Source organism: Lepisosteus platostomus, chromosome 4 (assembly GCF_059453375.1).
Source record: "Lepisosteus platostomus isolate fLepPlt1 chromosome 4, fLepPlt1.hap1, whole genome shotgun sequence".
Classification (NCBI taxonomy): Eukaryota; Metazoa; Chordata; class Actinopteri; order Semionotiformes; family Lepisosteidae; genus Lepisosteus; species Lepisosteus platostomus.
In genome coordinates, this window is record NC_142614.1 from 45,309,472 (window position 1) to 45,328,045 (window position 18,574).

The 18,574-nt window shown below is 35.1% G+C and overlaps 1 protein-coding gene across 3 annotated transcripts in view; it reads left to right on the forward strand.

Annotated features, from left to right (window-relative positions):
* The window catches only part of homer1b (homer scaffold protein 1b), a 105,456-nt gene that overhangs the window by 61,035 nt on the left and 25,847 nt on the right, over window positions 1-18,574 (forward strand). For all 3 annotated transcript variants that reach the window (XM_088629598.1, XM_088629599.1, XM_088629600.1), the window contains exons 3-5: window positions 10,572-10,703; window positions 12,481-12,573; window positions 13,907-14,049. In XM_088629598.1, the coding sequence (XP_088485724.1) occupies window positions 10,572-10,703; window positions 12,481-12,573; window positions 13,907-14,049 (368 nt within the window). The remainder of the gene's footprint in view (window positions 1-10,571; window positions 10,704-12,480; window positions 12,574-13,906; window positions 14,050-18,574) is intronic.

Genomic DNA, 18,574 nt, shown 5'->3' on the forward strand with positions numbered 1-18,574 from the left:
CTTTGTAGGAATACAGTCATTATGATTCTGTGCATTTTTTACTCTTCATATGATGTGCAATAATATCTACTGTAGGTAATTCAGCCATGTGATCATTATGGTCAGGATTTTGCCATTAAAAAAAATAATTCAAATACAAATTGGAGTTAAACATGCAGGAGATGCAAATGGATACTGCGCAACAATAGAGGCTATGGTAAGCTATATTTTGATTGATTGAGAAAAAACTAAATCCCAGTTAGAAATGTTCACAAATGGCTGTTTCCATGGGCAGGAGCTTGTCAGTGTGCTAAGTTACTGTAATTCTATGTGCTGTAGATGGGGCTCTTCCTTCGTTGTAATTGGTTATTTTAAATTTGTACAACATCCACAGTCACAGTCATTAGTGATCTTACACCAACGTGTCATACAATTTTCTATGTGTAATCAAAGAATCAAACTGAAGCATAGGCAGTCGTCTTGAGAAAATCTGACATTTCAGTCTGGTATGAAGAAGTGTTTATGATGGGGATCTTTCAGATAGGTCTGTACACATACTGAGCAAGATGCCACCTCTTGGGCTGAAACTCTCAAGTTGTTGTCATGCAGTAAGTGGATATATAATTAGAACAGCTTGAAAACATTTACAAAAAATGATCACCAAAGACAAAATTATAAATTCAATAATAATAGTGATAGGGTACTCCATATTCCATTTTGGGGTAATTTTGTAGGTACATATATTTTTTAAAACATCATAAATGCATATATCCAAAATTTTCATAGAGTACAGTACTACATGTATACAGTACAGTCAGCTGCCTAGTACCCAATGCTGCCTATTATTTTCCATCAGAGTAATTAGTAACACAGTAATATTACTGTTTACAAAATAGGCTTTGACAAATGTTGACATGATAGTGTGGAGAAGCAGTATAAACTTTTCTTGAGAGAACTTTCAAGCAAATTTCCTTGTTCCCCTCTATCTTGATAAAGGGTAGATATATGGCAGTTAAAATAGCCTTGGCACTTGGCTTACTGTAAATAGATACTTGACTGCCTAACACCTAGACTTCAGTGACAGTAATAACATGCTGCAGGCTGCTGTTCCTCCTTAATAGCACTTCATTACTCAACACAGCAGTCATTATGCATGTCAACACTTTCCCTTTCCTTGAGTAATTATTTTTATTAATGATGTTCCCTTAATGTCATAATTACATGTGATGTAGCTTTAAGGCTTAAATAATAAAAGATTTTTCTTTTTAAAAAATGGTGGTACAAGATGTCTTTTAGATTTGCTTTTGCCCACTTCAAAGTGGCTCTTTTTCTAAGTTTTGTTTTTGTTATTTAGGCTTTCTACAATTAGCCTAACCATCTTGAAACCTTTTGTGGCATTTAATGGCATACAAACAAATTGCACAGTTCTTATATCTGCATGCTTCATGCACATCATAATTGATGAAGTGCACCAACATTTTGATTCTACAATTAGACACCACGTTGTCATGTTGTAAGCTGCACAAAAATTGTTTTGACTTGCCCCCCCCCCCTCCTTTCTGTGTCACAGAAAGAGTGCTGATATTTCCCAGGGGTTACACATTGCTTTGGCTGTCTGTAGATTTCTCCTATGTCTGAATTTTTGAGGTTGTGATTCGTCAAATCCAGCATGTTACTGTGAATGACGACAAACGCCCCAGGGAAAAACATTTTCAGCCTTGGCCTGTGTGCGATCACTTATGTTATTTAGTTCTTTAGTCTTTTCAAGGAGGTGTAGTTTCATTAATGCACATTTAATTAATACTTCGACCTTAACTGAACTTGCTGCTCCATGTGAGATAGTCTCTCATCATAGGAGACATACCGTTGTCACTTCTTGTTAGTAGGGGACAAACATTTTACTTTGGAAGGTTGTTTGTATAGAAATGTCAAAATGATGCTGTCATGCCTCTAAGGTTTTTTCATACATTTATTGATATCAATGGTGTTTGCAGCTTCAGAGAAATCATTTGGGACAAACTGAGCATTCAAACCAAAAATGCAGACAGTAATTTACGACACACTTTGTTAGTGAAAATTACAGTATATGGATGTTGGAAGAAGAAATGGCATATACTGATTTCCTATTTTCTCACAAGTTAAGAGGAGAGTAGAAATGTTGCTATTTTGTTGAGATTGCAAGATTTGTTTGAAGTTCATACCAAAGAAAAACTATTTATTTAATTCATGGCATGGAATACACTTCTTTGTATTTTTTTAGAATGCCTAACTTATAATAGTTTCAGAATGATTAGCCATCAAATACTCATATTTACTCAGAGTAAAGGATAAAAAATTACATTCTTAATAAAATTCTTTAATCCTTACAAAGTATAATGCTTGTCACAAACAATCTGTACTTCCTCTATTGAATTTATACTACCACAAAAATTATGCTGAAAAAACTTTATAATGGACAATACATTAATTATTGTTATTTTTATATAAAAAAGATTTTGCAGGACATATGTTGACTAATATCAGTTTTATTAATTACTCAACAAAACTGAGGTGAGAACATTTTGAATAACATTTTTCCCTCATGGGGAAATATAGCAATTACGTATTGCATTTGGTAACTCAGAAACTTATCATGTGCTCTTTTTGTACAGAACATGCGATTCATCTTACCATATTCTACTATTGGTCACCATATCATTCATAACTAGGCAAAATGATACAGTGCATTTAACAGCTTTTCAGTCTTGCTTACTGAGGATACATTTTTAAAGATAGGGTCATGGCAAAATTGCATAATCTAATAATACAGTAATTAGAATTGACAAAGAAATGGATAATGTTAACAATTACATTATGGTGTTGAGAGTTATAAGCAAAAAAACAAAAATACAAAGTGGTGTTATACTGTAGTTACATAATACTTCTTGCGTACAAACTATAGTACCTGTAAATATTCAAAACTCTCCTCTACACCTTAACCATCTGTGCAGTTGGATGGTAAATGTAAGAGAATGAGCAACATACAGAAAAGATAATCCCCCAGCAGCATACCTCTGTGTGACCTGAATACCTGTCTAGCCCCCAGGACTGTGGCTAAACAGAAAGAGTGGCACAGCAGTGAGAATGCCAGTGATTTGACTACACTGGGCTGTGAGCATTAGTGAGGGGGTTATGTTAATCTTGTGACACTTGTTAACAACTGTCTGCAGTTTCAAATCATTTCATCACCCAGACATAGTGAGGTGTACAGAGCTGTTGTCTATGTCATTGTACTGTAGGAAAGAGTAAAATAAAGTAAAATTAGAGTTACTGAATCTTTATTTGCTTTTGCACCCTTGTACATTACAGCTACATAATTCCTTTTCTCTTTTTCCCTTTCATAAAGTGCCAAGAAGTCAGGTTATGCCTAAAGGCACTACATACTATAGGTCTGTCCTGTATTAATCGAAAGAACTATACAGTGAAATGCTAACTATCGATCACAGTTGACAGCACTATTGGGTGAACATAAGAGTACACACTTTCTTTGCATGTCAGCTTCTAAGGATGAATATGCTATAGTTTTTTCATTACATCACACAACACTTTCAATAATCACTGCTCCAAATGAGGGACACAGTGGCCAGGGGCCAGTCTCAGGAATTACTGGGTGCAAGGCAGGATACACCCTGGATGAGATGCCAGTCCATTAAAGGGCACACACAGACACACACTCACTCCAGGGCGTATTTCCCAGGAGCAGATTAACCTACCAACATGTCTTTGAACTATAGGAAAAAAACAGAGCACCCAGAGGAAACCCACACAAACATGGGGAGAACATACAACCTCCACACAGATAGCACCCCAGGAATTGAACCCAGGTCTTTGGTGCAGTGAGAAAGCAATGCTATGGACCAGTGTGCTGCTCCAGTTTTATACAATCAATTTATTTTAATTTCTTCACCATTTATATTTTGGATGAAACATGATGGTTGAGTTGAAGATTGAGAAATATTTTTTTTTCTTGTTTCTGTTTTTAGTTGCCGATTTAATGTGGATAATGTCTGATTTACATTTAGTATCAGACAATAGAGTAATAAAAATTATGAAATAATTTAAAAGACATGACTCTAAAAAATTGTTTAATTCCTGAGGTTACAAGCACAAAGATTGCCTGTAATGTGAATTTATTGCTTTGTACAGTAGAATCCAAGCTTCTACAGTAGCTAAACACACTGTTCTTTATTAAAAATAGTTTGCACTGAAGCAATTCATGTAGTTTCTGAATGAGATGGAAATATGAAAAGAGCAAAGTGAAACAGTCTAAAGTACATAAAACACATTTTTTTAATTATTATTATTATTATTGAATATCTTTGTGCAGTGTTATTTTTTCAAGGTAATCTTAGAAGCCTGCAAAATGTGCATTGTACACCTGCCATATGATGCAGTTATTATCTCTGCATGGACCTGATTGCACAGTTTTACATGAATTCAGAATATGGTCTTTGCTGCAATGCTGTTCAAACACCTTTCGCATCAGAAATTTCCATGGCAAAGACACTGCTTAGCATTCTAATGGTGAAGCGCTACAGTATGTGTGCGAGAATTTTTACTGGGTTTAACTGTGTGATTGCAGCCACCTCATTATGCAGATTTTAGTAACCATGGTCAAAAGAGATGATCTAATGATTTATACTACCTCTTCCCTGCTGTTTATGCAGTAAATATGCAAACACTGCACCTTATTGGAGCTTGAGACAAGTGAAGCAAATAGATCATTAGCAATCTGCAGAACCCAATCCTTTTCTCAAGCTAAGACAGCCCACAACAGTGGTTCAACCAGTACACTCATTCAAAGTACTTATGACCTACAGTAAATACCGTGACCTTGACTCCTGGCTGTTTCATTAGCTGATTGTGACTGGGATTCTCCAAAATGGTGATGTACAATTTGCAGAGTGGTGTCTTGGGAGGAGGTGACTTGAGACAATTGGTCTACCTTCAGCTTGCAGTGCATCAGTAACCTGTGTGACTAGCTGGGCTCCAGTGTGGTTGTAGTGTGGTCAGTAAGAGCACCATTAATCCTTCTAATCAATGCTCCCTTTACTGTGGCTACTATGGGATTCTGCAGTGTGAATAATTGTAGGTGACCCAATTTCTGCTGTGCTCATACAAGGGTTGTAGTTAATTATGATTCGCAATTAGGAAAGAAAAATAATTGCATGTTCCTATGGAAAAAAATCAATTTTCATGCAGAAGTACAGTACTGTGACAGCAACAAAGTTACAGATAGCTAACTTCATCTGTGGAGGATTGAAAAGAAGTGCAAAAATGTAGTAGAAATGTATTTCCAGTCAGTCCTGGAGCTCCATCTTCTGTACTGTATATCCTCACTAAATTTGTCAACACAGAGTGTACGGCCTTTGTTATTTAATGGAATAATCCATTTTAGCTGTGTTGCTGCTGTAGTATGTACTGTAGTACTTACAGTTATTGTCTTCTGCATAGTATTGCTTGGATTAGAAACACTACTATTAACTTTGATCTACAGTATCAGTGCCCATCAAGAAGAAATTGCAGGTTAGATTCTTCCTTAATCTGTGCTTTTCTCGGAATAAAGGTAATGTCTAAAATTCCCAGACACAATTGGGAGTAATATATGTATTTTATCAGCATTAACAATTTACTCAAAACATCCACAAGTGTTTTCTATTAATATTACCACTTAGACTGCTATTACTACAGCTTTCCTTGGCTGAAAAGAAGCCACACTTGTCACTTTGCAGTCATTAATCCACAACAATCAGATTCACAAGGTAAACTACACACGAGCAGACAATATTAAGTGTTGTGGTAAGTTATCATTTACTAATCAAATCCATTTGATTTGTTGTCAAGTGTTCTTCATCTTTAACACATGTTTTTGTTCCTCTTTATAAATCCACGAAGCTGAAGGCTACAGTACCTTTATACAGAATAATGTATAAATCTGTCATCTTAAAACAACAAAACTAACATTAGATCACCAACAGAATTGACTGAAAATAGTTGACTGAAAATAACAGTGCAAAATGTATCAATACTTTTGCAGAGTAATTTATGTTTTTTTCATTTTTAATCTCAGGAGTGGTTCTTTATATAAACGCACATATTTACAGTCATTATATATATTCATTGTTCATATTACTAGGGCAGAAAGTAAGGTACAATTGATAAACTTACAATAAAATAATTGGCTTTCAAAGAATATAATGCAGCAGGATTGGTGGAATTTGAATTCATATATTATATTAGTTTATTAAATTTTAATATTACTTAAACTCACGCAATGTTTGACTGAAGCAACAAAAAACTGAACTCAGAAATTAGTCACTGTGTGTCTTTTGCCTTTTTAGGTTTATATTGTACGCTTTGATTATATTCTTTTTTGACTCCCTAACAGTGTCTTTTCACATTTGTGCCCCTATTTATATAATGCAGAGAAGTACTTGAGTTCTTTAATAAAGCTTTATAGCTGTACTGTAGATCAGTTAGAAATGAATGTTAACAACCCCTGATCTGTACAGTACATGATCTAATAAGCCCATTATTACAGAAATATTGTAGTCAAAACTGTTCCTTATCTCCATATGAGCCCAGCCCTGGCCAAACCTGACCATTGAAATCATCCATTTAGTCCTATAAATGCAGAAGCTATCCCTCTGTCTGAAGTGCTAAAGCAGCAGTTGGCCTAATACACCCACCTCTTAGTTCCCTCTTTAAATCAATGGCCGTATGATGTAAGCAGAAGCACAGAGTTGTGCCTCCATTGATCGTTTCCTTTTTACAAATCAATAAATCCGTGGGCTCCGCTGAAAAGCAGTTTCCAACAAACTCCTCTGCTGAGCCTCCTGCCCACTATCATCATGAACAACACAAAGCTCTATTCTGTGGGAATAAAGGGAACAAACTGGAAGGCTTGAAAACAAAACACAGGGACGACTCAATAGCAGTAACCACCTGGATGAACATCATTCTCTTTTTGTCTGGTATAGCTTTGTGGTAGTGAAGAGGGAAACCACACAAGGATGAGAGAAGAGGGTGGGTGGAGAGTGTCCCTCAGATTCATGTTGTAGTAGCAACATGTAAGATCAAAGATGCTGTTGAAATTCCTATTGTGCATGGAACCACAATATCTGTACGCATGGTTATGTGAGAAGCAGGCCCCTTATAAAAGCTGAATCGTCACCAGTTTGAGATGCTTGTTAATTCAAATCAATTTTCCCCTGGCCCCCTGCCTTAGCAGCTGGCCTCCCGTGAACTCAATTAATTGCACCCATTCAGCTGCAAAGTGTCATAGAGAAGTACAACGGAGTGCCTAAGGTTTTCCGCGCTGTCCCGTGTCATCGACATCTGTTTCAAGATGAGGACGAAAGCTTCCCTCTCTTTGTTTTTTACAGATTTGCTTCAAAGGCAGGCTGTGAAATTAACGCATGTCAAGAATTTCGATTTCAACTTGCAATTTGTTTTTTAAAAAAGGATATCCATCAGGAATTCTAAATGAGATTCCTTATTCAAAATGAGATTTGGTGTAAGTGGTGATTTTAAACCAAGTGAGTCCCTCCTACCCTCCTGTACAGCAGGGTTAGAATGAACATATGGCAGGAGGCTTATCAAGCTTGTCTGGCACAGATCCTATTTCTTTTCATTCCTATATTCATCTGGTGAATCCAGTCATTTTAAGAGCATTAAAGACCATGACTGTGTGTTACCGGCAGTAATGTAATGTGTTGCAATTTTGCAAACAATGGTTTTTCCCTTGCATCCTGGAAAATTGTGAATTCTTGAATAGATGATTAGAGAACATGTCATGGAAATCAGTATCTTTGAATGTAAGGTAACTACATGAAATGCAAATGTGTTATGTGAGACTGCTTTTGGTGTTTTTTCCCCCAAACAGATAGTATTTAATGAAAGAGCGTTCTCATTTTAAACAAAATCTGAATTTCAAACTGTTGTCAACTGTTTTCTTAAAGCGAATTTATACTGTAAGCATATCATGATTGTTCAAATAATGAGATAACTAAGCTAGAAAGGTATTGATACTGTACTGTCTTTTGGTTTTTTATTATTTTTTTAACACTTTACAATGAATCATTAGATGTGACTGGAAAGTGTGATTGATTACCTTTTGTATGTCTTGTCCACTTATTATGTATTCTTTACCTTGTTCTGGTGTCAACAAAATGTCATGTAGAATGGCTTAATGACAAGATTGATTTCTGCTTGAATTCGTAAGGCAGTTTAAGGAGAACAGTTTAAGCAGATTCTTTTGAAACACAAACAGTTCAAAAGTGAATGAATCTATAGCGAAAGTCCCTCAAATGGCTCAACAAATCAATTTGAAAAAAATATAAGGGGAAAAGCACTTTAGAAAATGATTAAGAAAACAGCAGAACCCGGTTAAAGCCAAGGAGTCCAATGAATTGCAAGCACAGGTGAAAAGGGATATTAGAAAGACCAAGCATTATTGCAATGGAGGCAGAAATAAATCATAAAATGTTTCGGTACTACAGTGGCAAAACCCTAGTCTTTCAAGAAACAATCAGCTAGCTACTAACTTCAAAATAAGCTCGATTAACCAAATGGCCTCCACTCGTATGTAACCCTTCTTGTATTCTTATGTTTTCAGATAAAACACAATGTATCAATAACAAATGTAAGTAGTGATAACAAGAAGACATCAACAGAAGTGTTAAGTAAATTGGTGGTCTCCTCAGCATGCATTTATTGTGATTCCTCATTGGGCTAAGAATGTTGCACAGCACTTTAGAATGTACAGAAGCGCATTGCAGGCAGCAAGGAAAAAAAAAATCCTTGCCCCTATCTCGTAATTCCGAGAAAATAATCTCGGAATTACTGTACAAGATTGTAGTTCTTGCGTACTTTATGTGATCACGCAATAGCATAACTGTCATACTGTATAGCACCTACTGTATATCGGCACAAGTAATAGGTTTATTCCATGCTGAAAAGAGAAGAAAGAAAACACAACATTTCGACTCACTGGAATAAACCTATACTTGTTCCTTTGCAGCCTACGCTTGCTGACGCAGCTACCCATCTGAACTACTATATCGCTTTGTGCAGACATACAGTTTTAAGCAGTGGGACTGATTGCACGTATAACTGTTCATAACGGCACCATCATTGCTTTGATCTCTAAATCATACAAAAGTGGTCCTCATGCTTATAATGATTCTGTTCATATTTGCTAAACATTGCAAGATTTCATTATGACTAAACCCTAGTCAATAGAAAATCCGTACAAAAGCTGCAGCACTGGACATTGACAAGACCATTAGACTGAAAGTGCCAGCCAAGTTCACAGTAGCTCCTACAGTAGATGCGTTGAGTGCACATCATAACAGGTTGTACATACACTGAAGTAATCATTGCTATCTCGTAATTACGAGATACGTTTCTCATGATTACGAGATACATTTCTCGTTATTACGAGATAAGGGTGCGAATGCTTTTTCCCTTGGTGGCAGCAATGCGTTTCCGTAATAATGCATATACTGTACTGTATATTACTAATTAATGAGCTTTGAAATCAAGGATTTTTTTCCTGTGCATTATTGCTTCCATTCCCTCTGATGAACTAACTGTTAAACTTATGAGAATAGAGCTACAGTATTAACTTCTTTTTCAAATACAGTATATAATTTACAAGGGGTTCACACAGCTGTGAAGTAAATAAAATTGATGTTAATTGCTGAACTGTTGACTGTTCCCTCTAACTTTCCTGAAAAACCCATAAGCACTGAATTAGCCTGACTACGTAACTTCATTACTTTCCCCACGTCATGCATTCTTGGCTAGGTTTTAATATTCACAGATGCCTCTCTGTGACTGCTCAATCTGTATGTGCCATAAATCAAGTCACTTCAGTTGACAGAGAATTACATTTCCCACTGAGCAGAAAAGTAATGCACAATACCTTAGCACTTTATCTCCCGTTATTTGATTACTGCAGAACAAAACCAAAATTCACATGCTTTGTTTAACCAATTATGTACAGTATTTCATAGGCTTTGGAGTTAAGAGTGTTTCATTTGAAGTGGGCTTTGTAAAACTACAAATTGTAATCACAAAACAAACAAATTTTTAGTCCAAGACTCAACTTTTAAACAGAAGCAAATAAATATGTTGTAGGACTCCACTTTGCATTGATATGTTGCTTTTGATTCAGCAAATCTCACCAATTGTGCTTTTTTTGGTGCTGCTTTTTCAGAAAGAGCAAGTGAATGCCTACAAATGTTCAGAAAATCAGATGTTTTGTCTTACTTTTAAGTGAATCTGGATGCACAAATATTTTACAAGTGATATTTGTTATTATTTTAGAGCTCTGCAATATACATAAAGCATTCAGGAAGCTTTAAATCTGTTTCACTGGTATATATTTGCTGCACAGTTTTGTTATTAAAATTGTTTCAAGTTTCAATTTGAAAGTTAAGCACAGACTGAGAAAAAAAAACATCTCTTCATATAAGACATGATTGTTTTTAAAATGTTTACTTGCAAACATTTTAACATGGAGAAATATATATTTTTTTAATTTATAGGCAATAATAAACAGCACCATCACTCCCAATATGACCTTCACAAAGACATCACAGAAGTTTGGGCAGTGGGCAGACAGCAGAGCTAATACTGTCTATGGCCTGGGATTCTCCTCAGAGCACCATCTTGTGAAGGTGGGTGGTTTTTGCTATGATCACTGAGCTGTAGGGAACTCCTACACCTTTCACTTTGTGTGTGATTCATCTCTGTGGGTAGCTTAATATTATGTGGTACATTTTTTGCATCACAATTAACAACTACAGCATTTGGAGGCAGGAAACTGCATTATCTTATTCTCATGTCTCCTAGAAATGGACAGATATGTACGATAGAAAGACAACAACTGACCAACAGGATGGATTACACGCATGCCACATCTATGTAGAATTGTCAGATTAAACATTTTGATGTAGAGTTCTAACAAATGCTTTATTTTGTCCAGACTTCATACTGTAAATGTACATAAAATATGGAATTTACCTACTGAATGTTAAAGTTTACAGTATAAAATTATTTCAAAGAAACAGTCTCAGATTTAAGGAAAACTCTTACACTTTCCCAAGACAATTTTCAAACAGAGGGAAAAATTTTTAAATCCCACAACGTGAGGACCCCATTTACCAGGTTCATTTTCCAAATATACTTCTACAGTACAGTAAAATATGTATCCAAGAATATTTTATGGCTTGTTTGTCAAATATCCTAATGAATCAGACAACAAAGGATGTTATAGTAGTTTTACTACTGTATAGAGTGAAGTATTATTCTAATTCCACTATACTGTATGTTATGGTATATAGTATAGTATACTCTGGTATAGTAGACATTCTATTGTATTAAGTATTTAAGCAGAATCTGTTTCATTGCTATTTTGGTCTAGAAGAGGCTAACATTATCTAACCACTAATTATTCTAGTAAAGCACTTAAGGAGTTAATGAACATTAACAGAGGACTGTGAAACTCTCTGTATTTTTTTTCTTTGCTAACTCTTCAGAGTATAATTAAGTGATATAAACAGCTGTTTTAGCTTTATGTTTAGGCTCTGGTGTGTAGCAGAATCTAAAAATGCCCTAGGCAAATACTTTGTGATCTAACAACTCTTTCTCTGGGCAAAGGAGCATAAGCTAACAGCCTAACATTACACTACAGTCTTTCATGAGAGAGTCAAGTTTAACTCCATTTTGTGAATAGCACAATGTATACATACTGCATGCTGTATATACAGTAGGTAAAGCACTGAATGTACAATTGTGTTTCATTTAAATTAATTTGAACACAATCTTCACAAACAGCATTTAAATATATACAGTAACTGATTAATACTGCTGTTCAATTTACAATGGGAGAAAGCTTTTTTCTCTAAAATCTGACTTACAGAGACTAGCGTTTAATCAGGGTGCCATTTGCTGCAGTACTAGATGTGTGATTCACCCCTGAAAGATCAGTAGTTTTTGTGTTTAGTGCGTTTTGCCCATCAACACATTTACAGTACTATTACATAACATCCCAGATGGTAATATGGATAAACTGAAGTGCAATTCGACAAAAGTTTTGTGCTGACAGGAGGGCATATCTTCTTTCAGTGTCAACCTCGAGGTCGAGGCAAAGTATATTCACATCAGAAGTGAGACCTGTAAAAGACTCAGTGTAAATTTTCACATTTATACTGAGATGATTCTACAACTGTATAAGGAAAAAAGATATTTCCCTGTAGGCACACATGCCGTGGTAAGCTGCCATATTCTCTGTTCTTGTAATAATGTTGCTTCTGAGAAATCAACAAAAACAACATCCGTCTTTCTTTTTGAGTCACTACACTGCTTTTAAAGTGGGTTTTCAGTCCCTTTGACTAGTGTCATTAGGTTCTTTAGTCGCTACATCAAATGTAGTTAAAATTGTTTTGTTTTCAGTTTGCAGAAAAATTTGCAGAGTTTAAAGAAGCTGCTCGGTTAGCAAAGGAGAAATCTCAAGAAAAAATGGAGCTGACCAGCACTCCTTCCCAGGTAGGTTCATGAGCCTCAAAAACACCTTTCATGGCCACAGGGGTACAGTACTGTAGTAATTACAGTTTGTAATCCCAAATTGTTTTTTTTTAATTGATATGGATGGGTTTCTTCTCCAAATGTCTACAATTTGTGAAAGAACTGTACTTTTTGAGGTTCACAGATGCAAGTTTAGCAGCACAGAATGTGGATGTGGAGAAAAAAGTGTTAAAAAAAGACTAGAACATTTTGCAATGCTGTGCATAAAAAAAAACATTTTATGACTTACAGTGTAAAGTGACAATTAATTGAAAAACAGACTACATGTACAGGCTACATAATTATGCTTTAAGAATTTGTTTGTAATTATAATATGACAATTACTGCATAATGAGAGAAAGTTGGAAAGGATTTTAAAATAAAATAATCTGTCCATGTGCATTTAAACAAATTCAGAAAATCTTCAGTGGCATTTGTGTTGTAAAATAATTTCAGGATTTTGTTTTGGCAAGAGAACTACAATGTGATACTACTGACAAAATCTAGTTGTATTTAATTGATTCTCTTGTTTCTTCAGTTTAAGGTAAACAGTACTATGAGCCTAATTCCCTTTTGTTGATAAGGAATCAGTGATCACAAACAAAACCTTTCTAGCTACTTTAATAGCCATATCACAAGCAAATTCAAACAAATTTAAAATAAATGTGGAAAATGCATCCCAAACTATTTTAGACAAAATCTGTTCAAAACGCATCTAGCAGTAAATCTGCCATTAACAGATGACTTAACTTTTTTTCAATGAAATTACAAAGGCAGTTTTATGGTTTTAATCATACATCTGTTGATAATGAACAAATCTTGTTAATCTCCCCTCTTCAAAACATAAGCTGGTTACAGCTGTACTGCAGCATCTGTGCTTTTTTGTAGCATTTCACAGAGTGTATGGATGTAAAGGTTGTCTACCAAAATGGAATTATTAGGAGAATAAAAACCATACTTTGCATTATTACAGTATTTGCTTTAAATTAATTCAAGTGAAGTTCTGTATATTTTTTATTCAATATAATTTCTATATTCAACACATACTGTATATGCTGTGTTTTTGTGGAATGGGTTTAAACAGAATACTGGCCAGTATGCATTACACACCAAAAGATATGGATTTAATGTACAGGTAATAGATGTTATTCTCATGTTTTCACTATTCAAATGAATGGACCTAACAAGACTGAAAGCTCTTCCTTCTTATATATGGTTACCGTACAACTGTGGAGTGCTTGAGAATTTTTCAAAGGTCATTACATTTTTGCCCATTGCGGTCTCAAACAGCCATGTTGTCATGTGTGGTTGACAGGAGTCAGCGGCCGGCGATATCCAGTCACCCCTGACTCCAGAAAGCATAAACGGCACAGACGATGAGCGGGCCACTCCCGATGTGACCCAGAACTCAGAACCAAGGGCAGAACCCACACAGAACGCACTGCCATTCACACACAGGTAACTTACTCCGAGACACTACGTCAATCTGATGAGCTGTGAGCTGCTGTCATAGGGAGAAGGAGTACAAGTTTGTTCTGCAGTCATTTGATCCCTTCACTGACATCTAAAGGAACAGGCAATTTATTGTTTTGCTGCTTTTCTTGATTAGAAGTGACTTTGGTGTTCTTTAAGATCTATGAATTGGCTTCATTACTCTGCTCTCCTCCCCACTGATAGCTGATGTGTTGTGAGCGTTCTGGGGCACTATGGCTGCCGTCACATCATCCAGGTGGATGCTGCACATTGGTGGTGGTGGAGGAGAGTCCCCATTACCTGTAAAGTGCTTTGATTGGAGTGTCCAGAAAAGCACCATATAAGTGTAAAATATTATTATTATTATTATTATTATTATTATTATTATTATTATTATTATTATTATTATATTTAGACTAGAGTGAAATAGTTCATTTGCTGGACTGGATTTTGTGGTCTTGAGCAGCAGATTATTTGTTGGCAAGAAATAATATTTGTGAAACCACCATTTTCAATATCATTCCGTGCCTTAATTTCTGCAGTACAATAGGGTGGAGTTTTGTATCTTCTTTTTGAAAAAAAAAATAATTTCAATGGAAGTTACTGTGATCTGGGTGTTTTTTACATTTCCCTTGACTCTCTTGCATAACCAGTTCCACCACCATTATCTTTCCTTCTATGGCGGGGTTTGCTATTACAGGACCACACTACCATTTGTAATTTAAGCTGATCCTTTTTTAACTCTCTCTTGTTTAATTATTGAATTGCTACTGTGTTCTATTTCATAACAAACCTACTTTGGAATCACCAATAATCAGTCATGCTACAGATTGAAAAGCCGGTGGCACACCACTTTAATGAGGACCTTTGAGCACACTTGCTCAACACTGCCTCCTGTCTGCGTTGCTGCTTTATATTCACATAATCTTTATACCGTTTCAGTCTTCATTTCGTTTGCGCTATGTTTATGTTACTCTTCCAGTTTATGATAGTCCTGTTATCATTTTATTGGTTTACTGTTTACCTCACTATACCTGTGCCACTGTTCCTGATACTTACTGTACACTTAATGTAGATTTTCTGTTTGGTAAATAGCTTTTGATACTGTTGTTTGCTATGCAAATGAACAACAAACAATAGTATCTAGAAAAGATCTACGTACATCAGCATTTCTACATTTTGAAAATAGCCTATGGAAAGTGAGTGTACTTGTGTGTTTGGAAGGTCATATAGTCACTAAAAACTGAAAGTGCTTCAATGCCATTCTAAAAGCCAATTGCCACTACACTATAAGCTTCATGAGTGACAATTTATTCTGAAACATTCTAAAACCTCCTAAAAGCACAAAGCCATTCATTTTTACTATACATATATGAAATCAGAATCTTGAAGGATATACTGTAAATCAGCATTTACTAAATTCATTTTACTTTTTTGGGTTTTAGTTTGGTACAGTGAATAAAGCTCCAGAATGGCTTTGTGCTAAATATTTCATATCTCTTGTGACTGCACCATTAAAAAGCACTTCGAAAGCAGTCATCCACAAAATGTTGTAGTTAGTCAGTTATTACATTTATTTACTTATGCATGGTGGCTGGAAGAAGGAGCTTTTCCTTTTCTTCAGAGCTACTCTCAGGATGTATTGTATTTTACATGCATGAACACCATGTCACACAAAAGCTCGCTCAGTTGTTTAGCTGGAGTTTCTCTTGGAGCCGGAGATTTGTTGTTAACGAAACCTCCATCATTTCACTTCAGGCTTGCTTTCAGTCTGAAATATCACTGGTAATACATGTATTTGTAGGCGTCACTTGTCTTTTTTTTCCCCATCTTGATTCAGTTTAAAGTACTCTCTCTTCTGACTTTTTTACTTTTCTGACTTTTTTAGTCTAGGAGAGGATTTTAAAGTGGAATAATGAAAGTGTATAGATCCATCCTCTTTTAGATCACAGTACTCGATACCATCAGATTTCACGTCTGTTAAAATTCAGGTCACATGGATAGAATTTCAGTGCATTTACAAAATGTATCCACTTAGAAACCTGGCTAGGGAAAGCGAGTTCGTTCTGCTTTATTTGATGATCATGTGGTGCTTAACAGTGGTGCTCTTCTCAGTTGAAACCGCCAACTGTTTACTCAAACGTTTTGAAATATATTGAAAGATTTTTTTTCTGTCAGTTGAGTATAACATAAACTTGTTTATTACCTTTTGTCTTTGCTTAGTGTAAAACCAATCCCCAAAGAGGATGAATTGCCCTTGCAGGCTATGGGGGAAAGGGTTTTAGTACTGTCAGTATGCTGCTTTGCATTCAGAGAGTGAAGAAATACTTCCCAGAATTGTTTGTGAAGGTGACCACAAATTGTGACAATAGAATTTATATTGAAATCTAGACATGAGCCCCATATTGAGTTTTTTTATACCTACTTCTCTTTGAATTACTTATTTTTTGTCCAAACAAAACAGTAATACAAGGAGTTGTGAAAACATTTTGCATGCCACCCTGTGAGCAAATCACACTGCTCCAGAGAAAGTCATGAGATAGGTGCATGCTTTAATCATTGTTGAGTTAATACACACCAAAGATGGACTATGAAGTGAGTTCAGCACATATGGTAACAGGTTATGAAACATATGAAAGGGCTGGGGATTCACGTTAGTGAATTTTTAATTGTATACAAGATAATGGTTAGTAAATGTGTTTCCTGTTGCAAAGATTTTAAATTCGATCTTTTATTTTTTCTTTACAGACAACTGTTTAAAACGTGTCGAGTCTACTCCTTTTAAAAACAAAGAATGGAGATGTCACCCTTTGAGATTTCAGGATTCTAGACAGATATTTTATTTTCTTGGTCTACTGTATGCTTGTTTATGGATTTATACGTTTTTACCTTTTGCCCCTTGATAAACGTCCTGACTGCGGCTTGGAGACATTCCTATATTATCTGATTTTTTTTTTAATTCTGGTTGATGTTCACTTTATAAGAAACAATAGTGTTAACCAAGGTACTATGGATACCTCTCCTTTCAAGGAGAAGATCTGCACTGAAGTCTTGTTAGTTACTTCCGAATATAATTTTTTTAATTAATAGGAAAACTTGAGCATTACGTTTATTTCATTGTTTTGTTTTTTTTCTGAACTGCACTGCTCCATGCCTTTTTTTCTAGTTTTCCTACAAGTTCGAGAAATGTATTTTACTGTTTCCTATAATGTTTCTATCTTGACATATCTGTGAAGCTTAACTCTTTAAAAATCTTTATAGATGAAGAGATCCAGAATGGCCTAATGTAGTTTATTGATTGTTGTTGCCTGATTAATATATTGTGGATTTTTATTGTCTATAGTGAAAAGGTTTTTTGTTCTTATTCAGTCTACCATCAAAATGGTCTTTTTCTCAAGTTAAGCATTAGGATAAATTTTATATTTATAACAAAAAGGTTAAGTCACTTTGAGAATATGTTGTAAGCAATATTACCTTTGGATCTGTTATATATATATTGGTTGTATGTGTGTTTATTAAATATTCGACACCATGAGCATTTCACAAAACCACTTTAATTGTTCATTTTTTTCACCATGGTATTCAATGCCTTACAAAAACATTTACATAAGGAAAAAAAAAAGGATTAATATAACCATATCATTAATGATGCTTGTAACCAGTAATGGTTAATCAATGATGTACTGTATGACTGTCAAATTGTTGTGAAAATGATACATACAGTAGTTCATTACAGCGCTTGGTTGGTGGTAGCTTACACACAAAACATTACTAGTTCATTTTTTTTAGGTTAAAATTGTCCAATACTGTAGTTGAGTGAGGACTGTGACAAAATGCAAGCTGCAAAGGAACAAGCAGACGTTTATTCAATGCTCAAAATTAGAAAGTGGAAAAAAACACTTTTTTATCAGTAAAGCCCTTAAAGGCTTTAAAAAGCCTGTTTTTTTCTTCCTTCTACTTTGATTCATTCTGTGCTTCTGTGTCTGTGGTTGATACAAGTACTGTAGGATGATTTACTCAAGATCTGCATAATGACATTTTTTAGTGTGTTTAAAATTAGATTTATTAACATTTTTATTTAATAAAGTAGTAAAATGAATTTTAAAAATGCATTTTAAAAAGCAAATGAATATACAACAATAAATCACTTAAAAATCATACTGTACATAAAACATCACAATTAGGTCTTACATTACAACTCAACTATATTCTAACCAAAATTATATTTTGAAGGAACAAAATTATCTGGTATAGGCCACTAGAATTTAAAATGCCTCCCTTTTGTTGAGAAGTATAGTTTCCACAATTAAATTTTTATTACACAACATTATGTTTCACTGGTAGTTCTTTAAAACCTTCCTAATCTTTAATATAAAACCATGGAGCGTGCTTGTCTGGTACAGCAGCTCAGCTGCCTCTGTTCTTATATGGTGGATGAGAACGGTATAAGTGTTTAACAGCCAATTAGTTTTATTAGTCTGACAAATGCCCCTCTTCCATCAAATAAGAG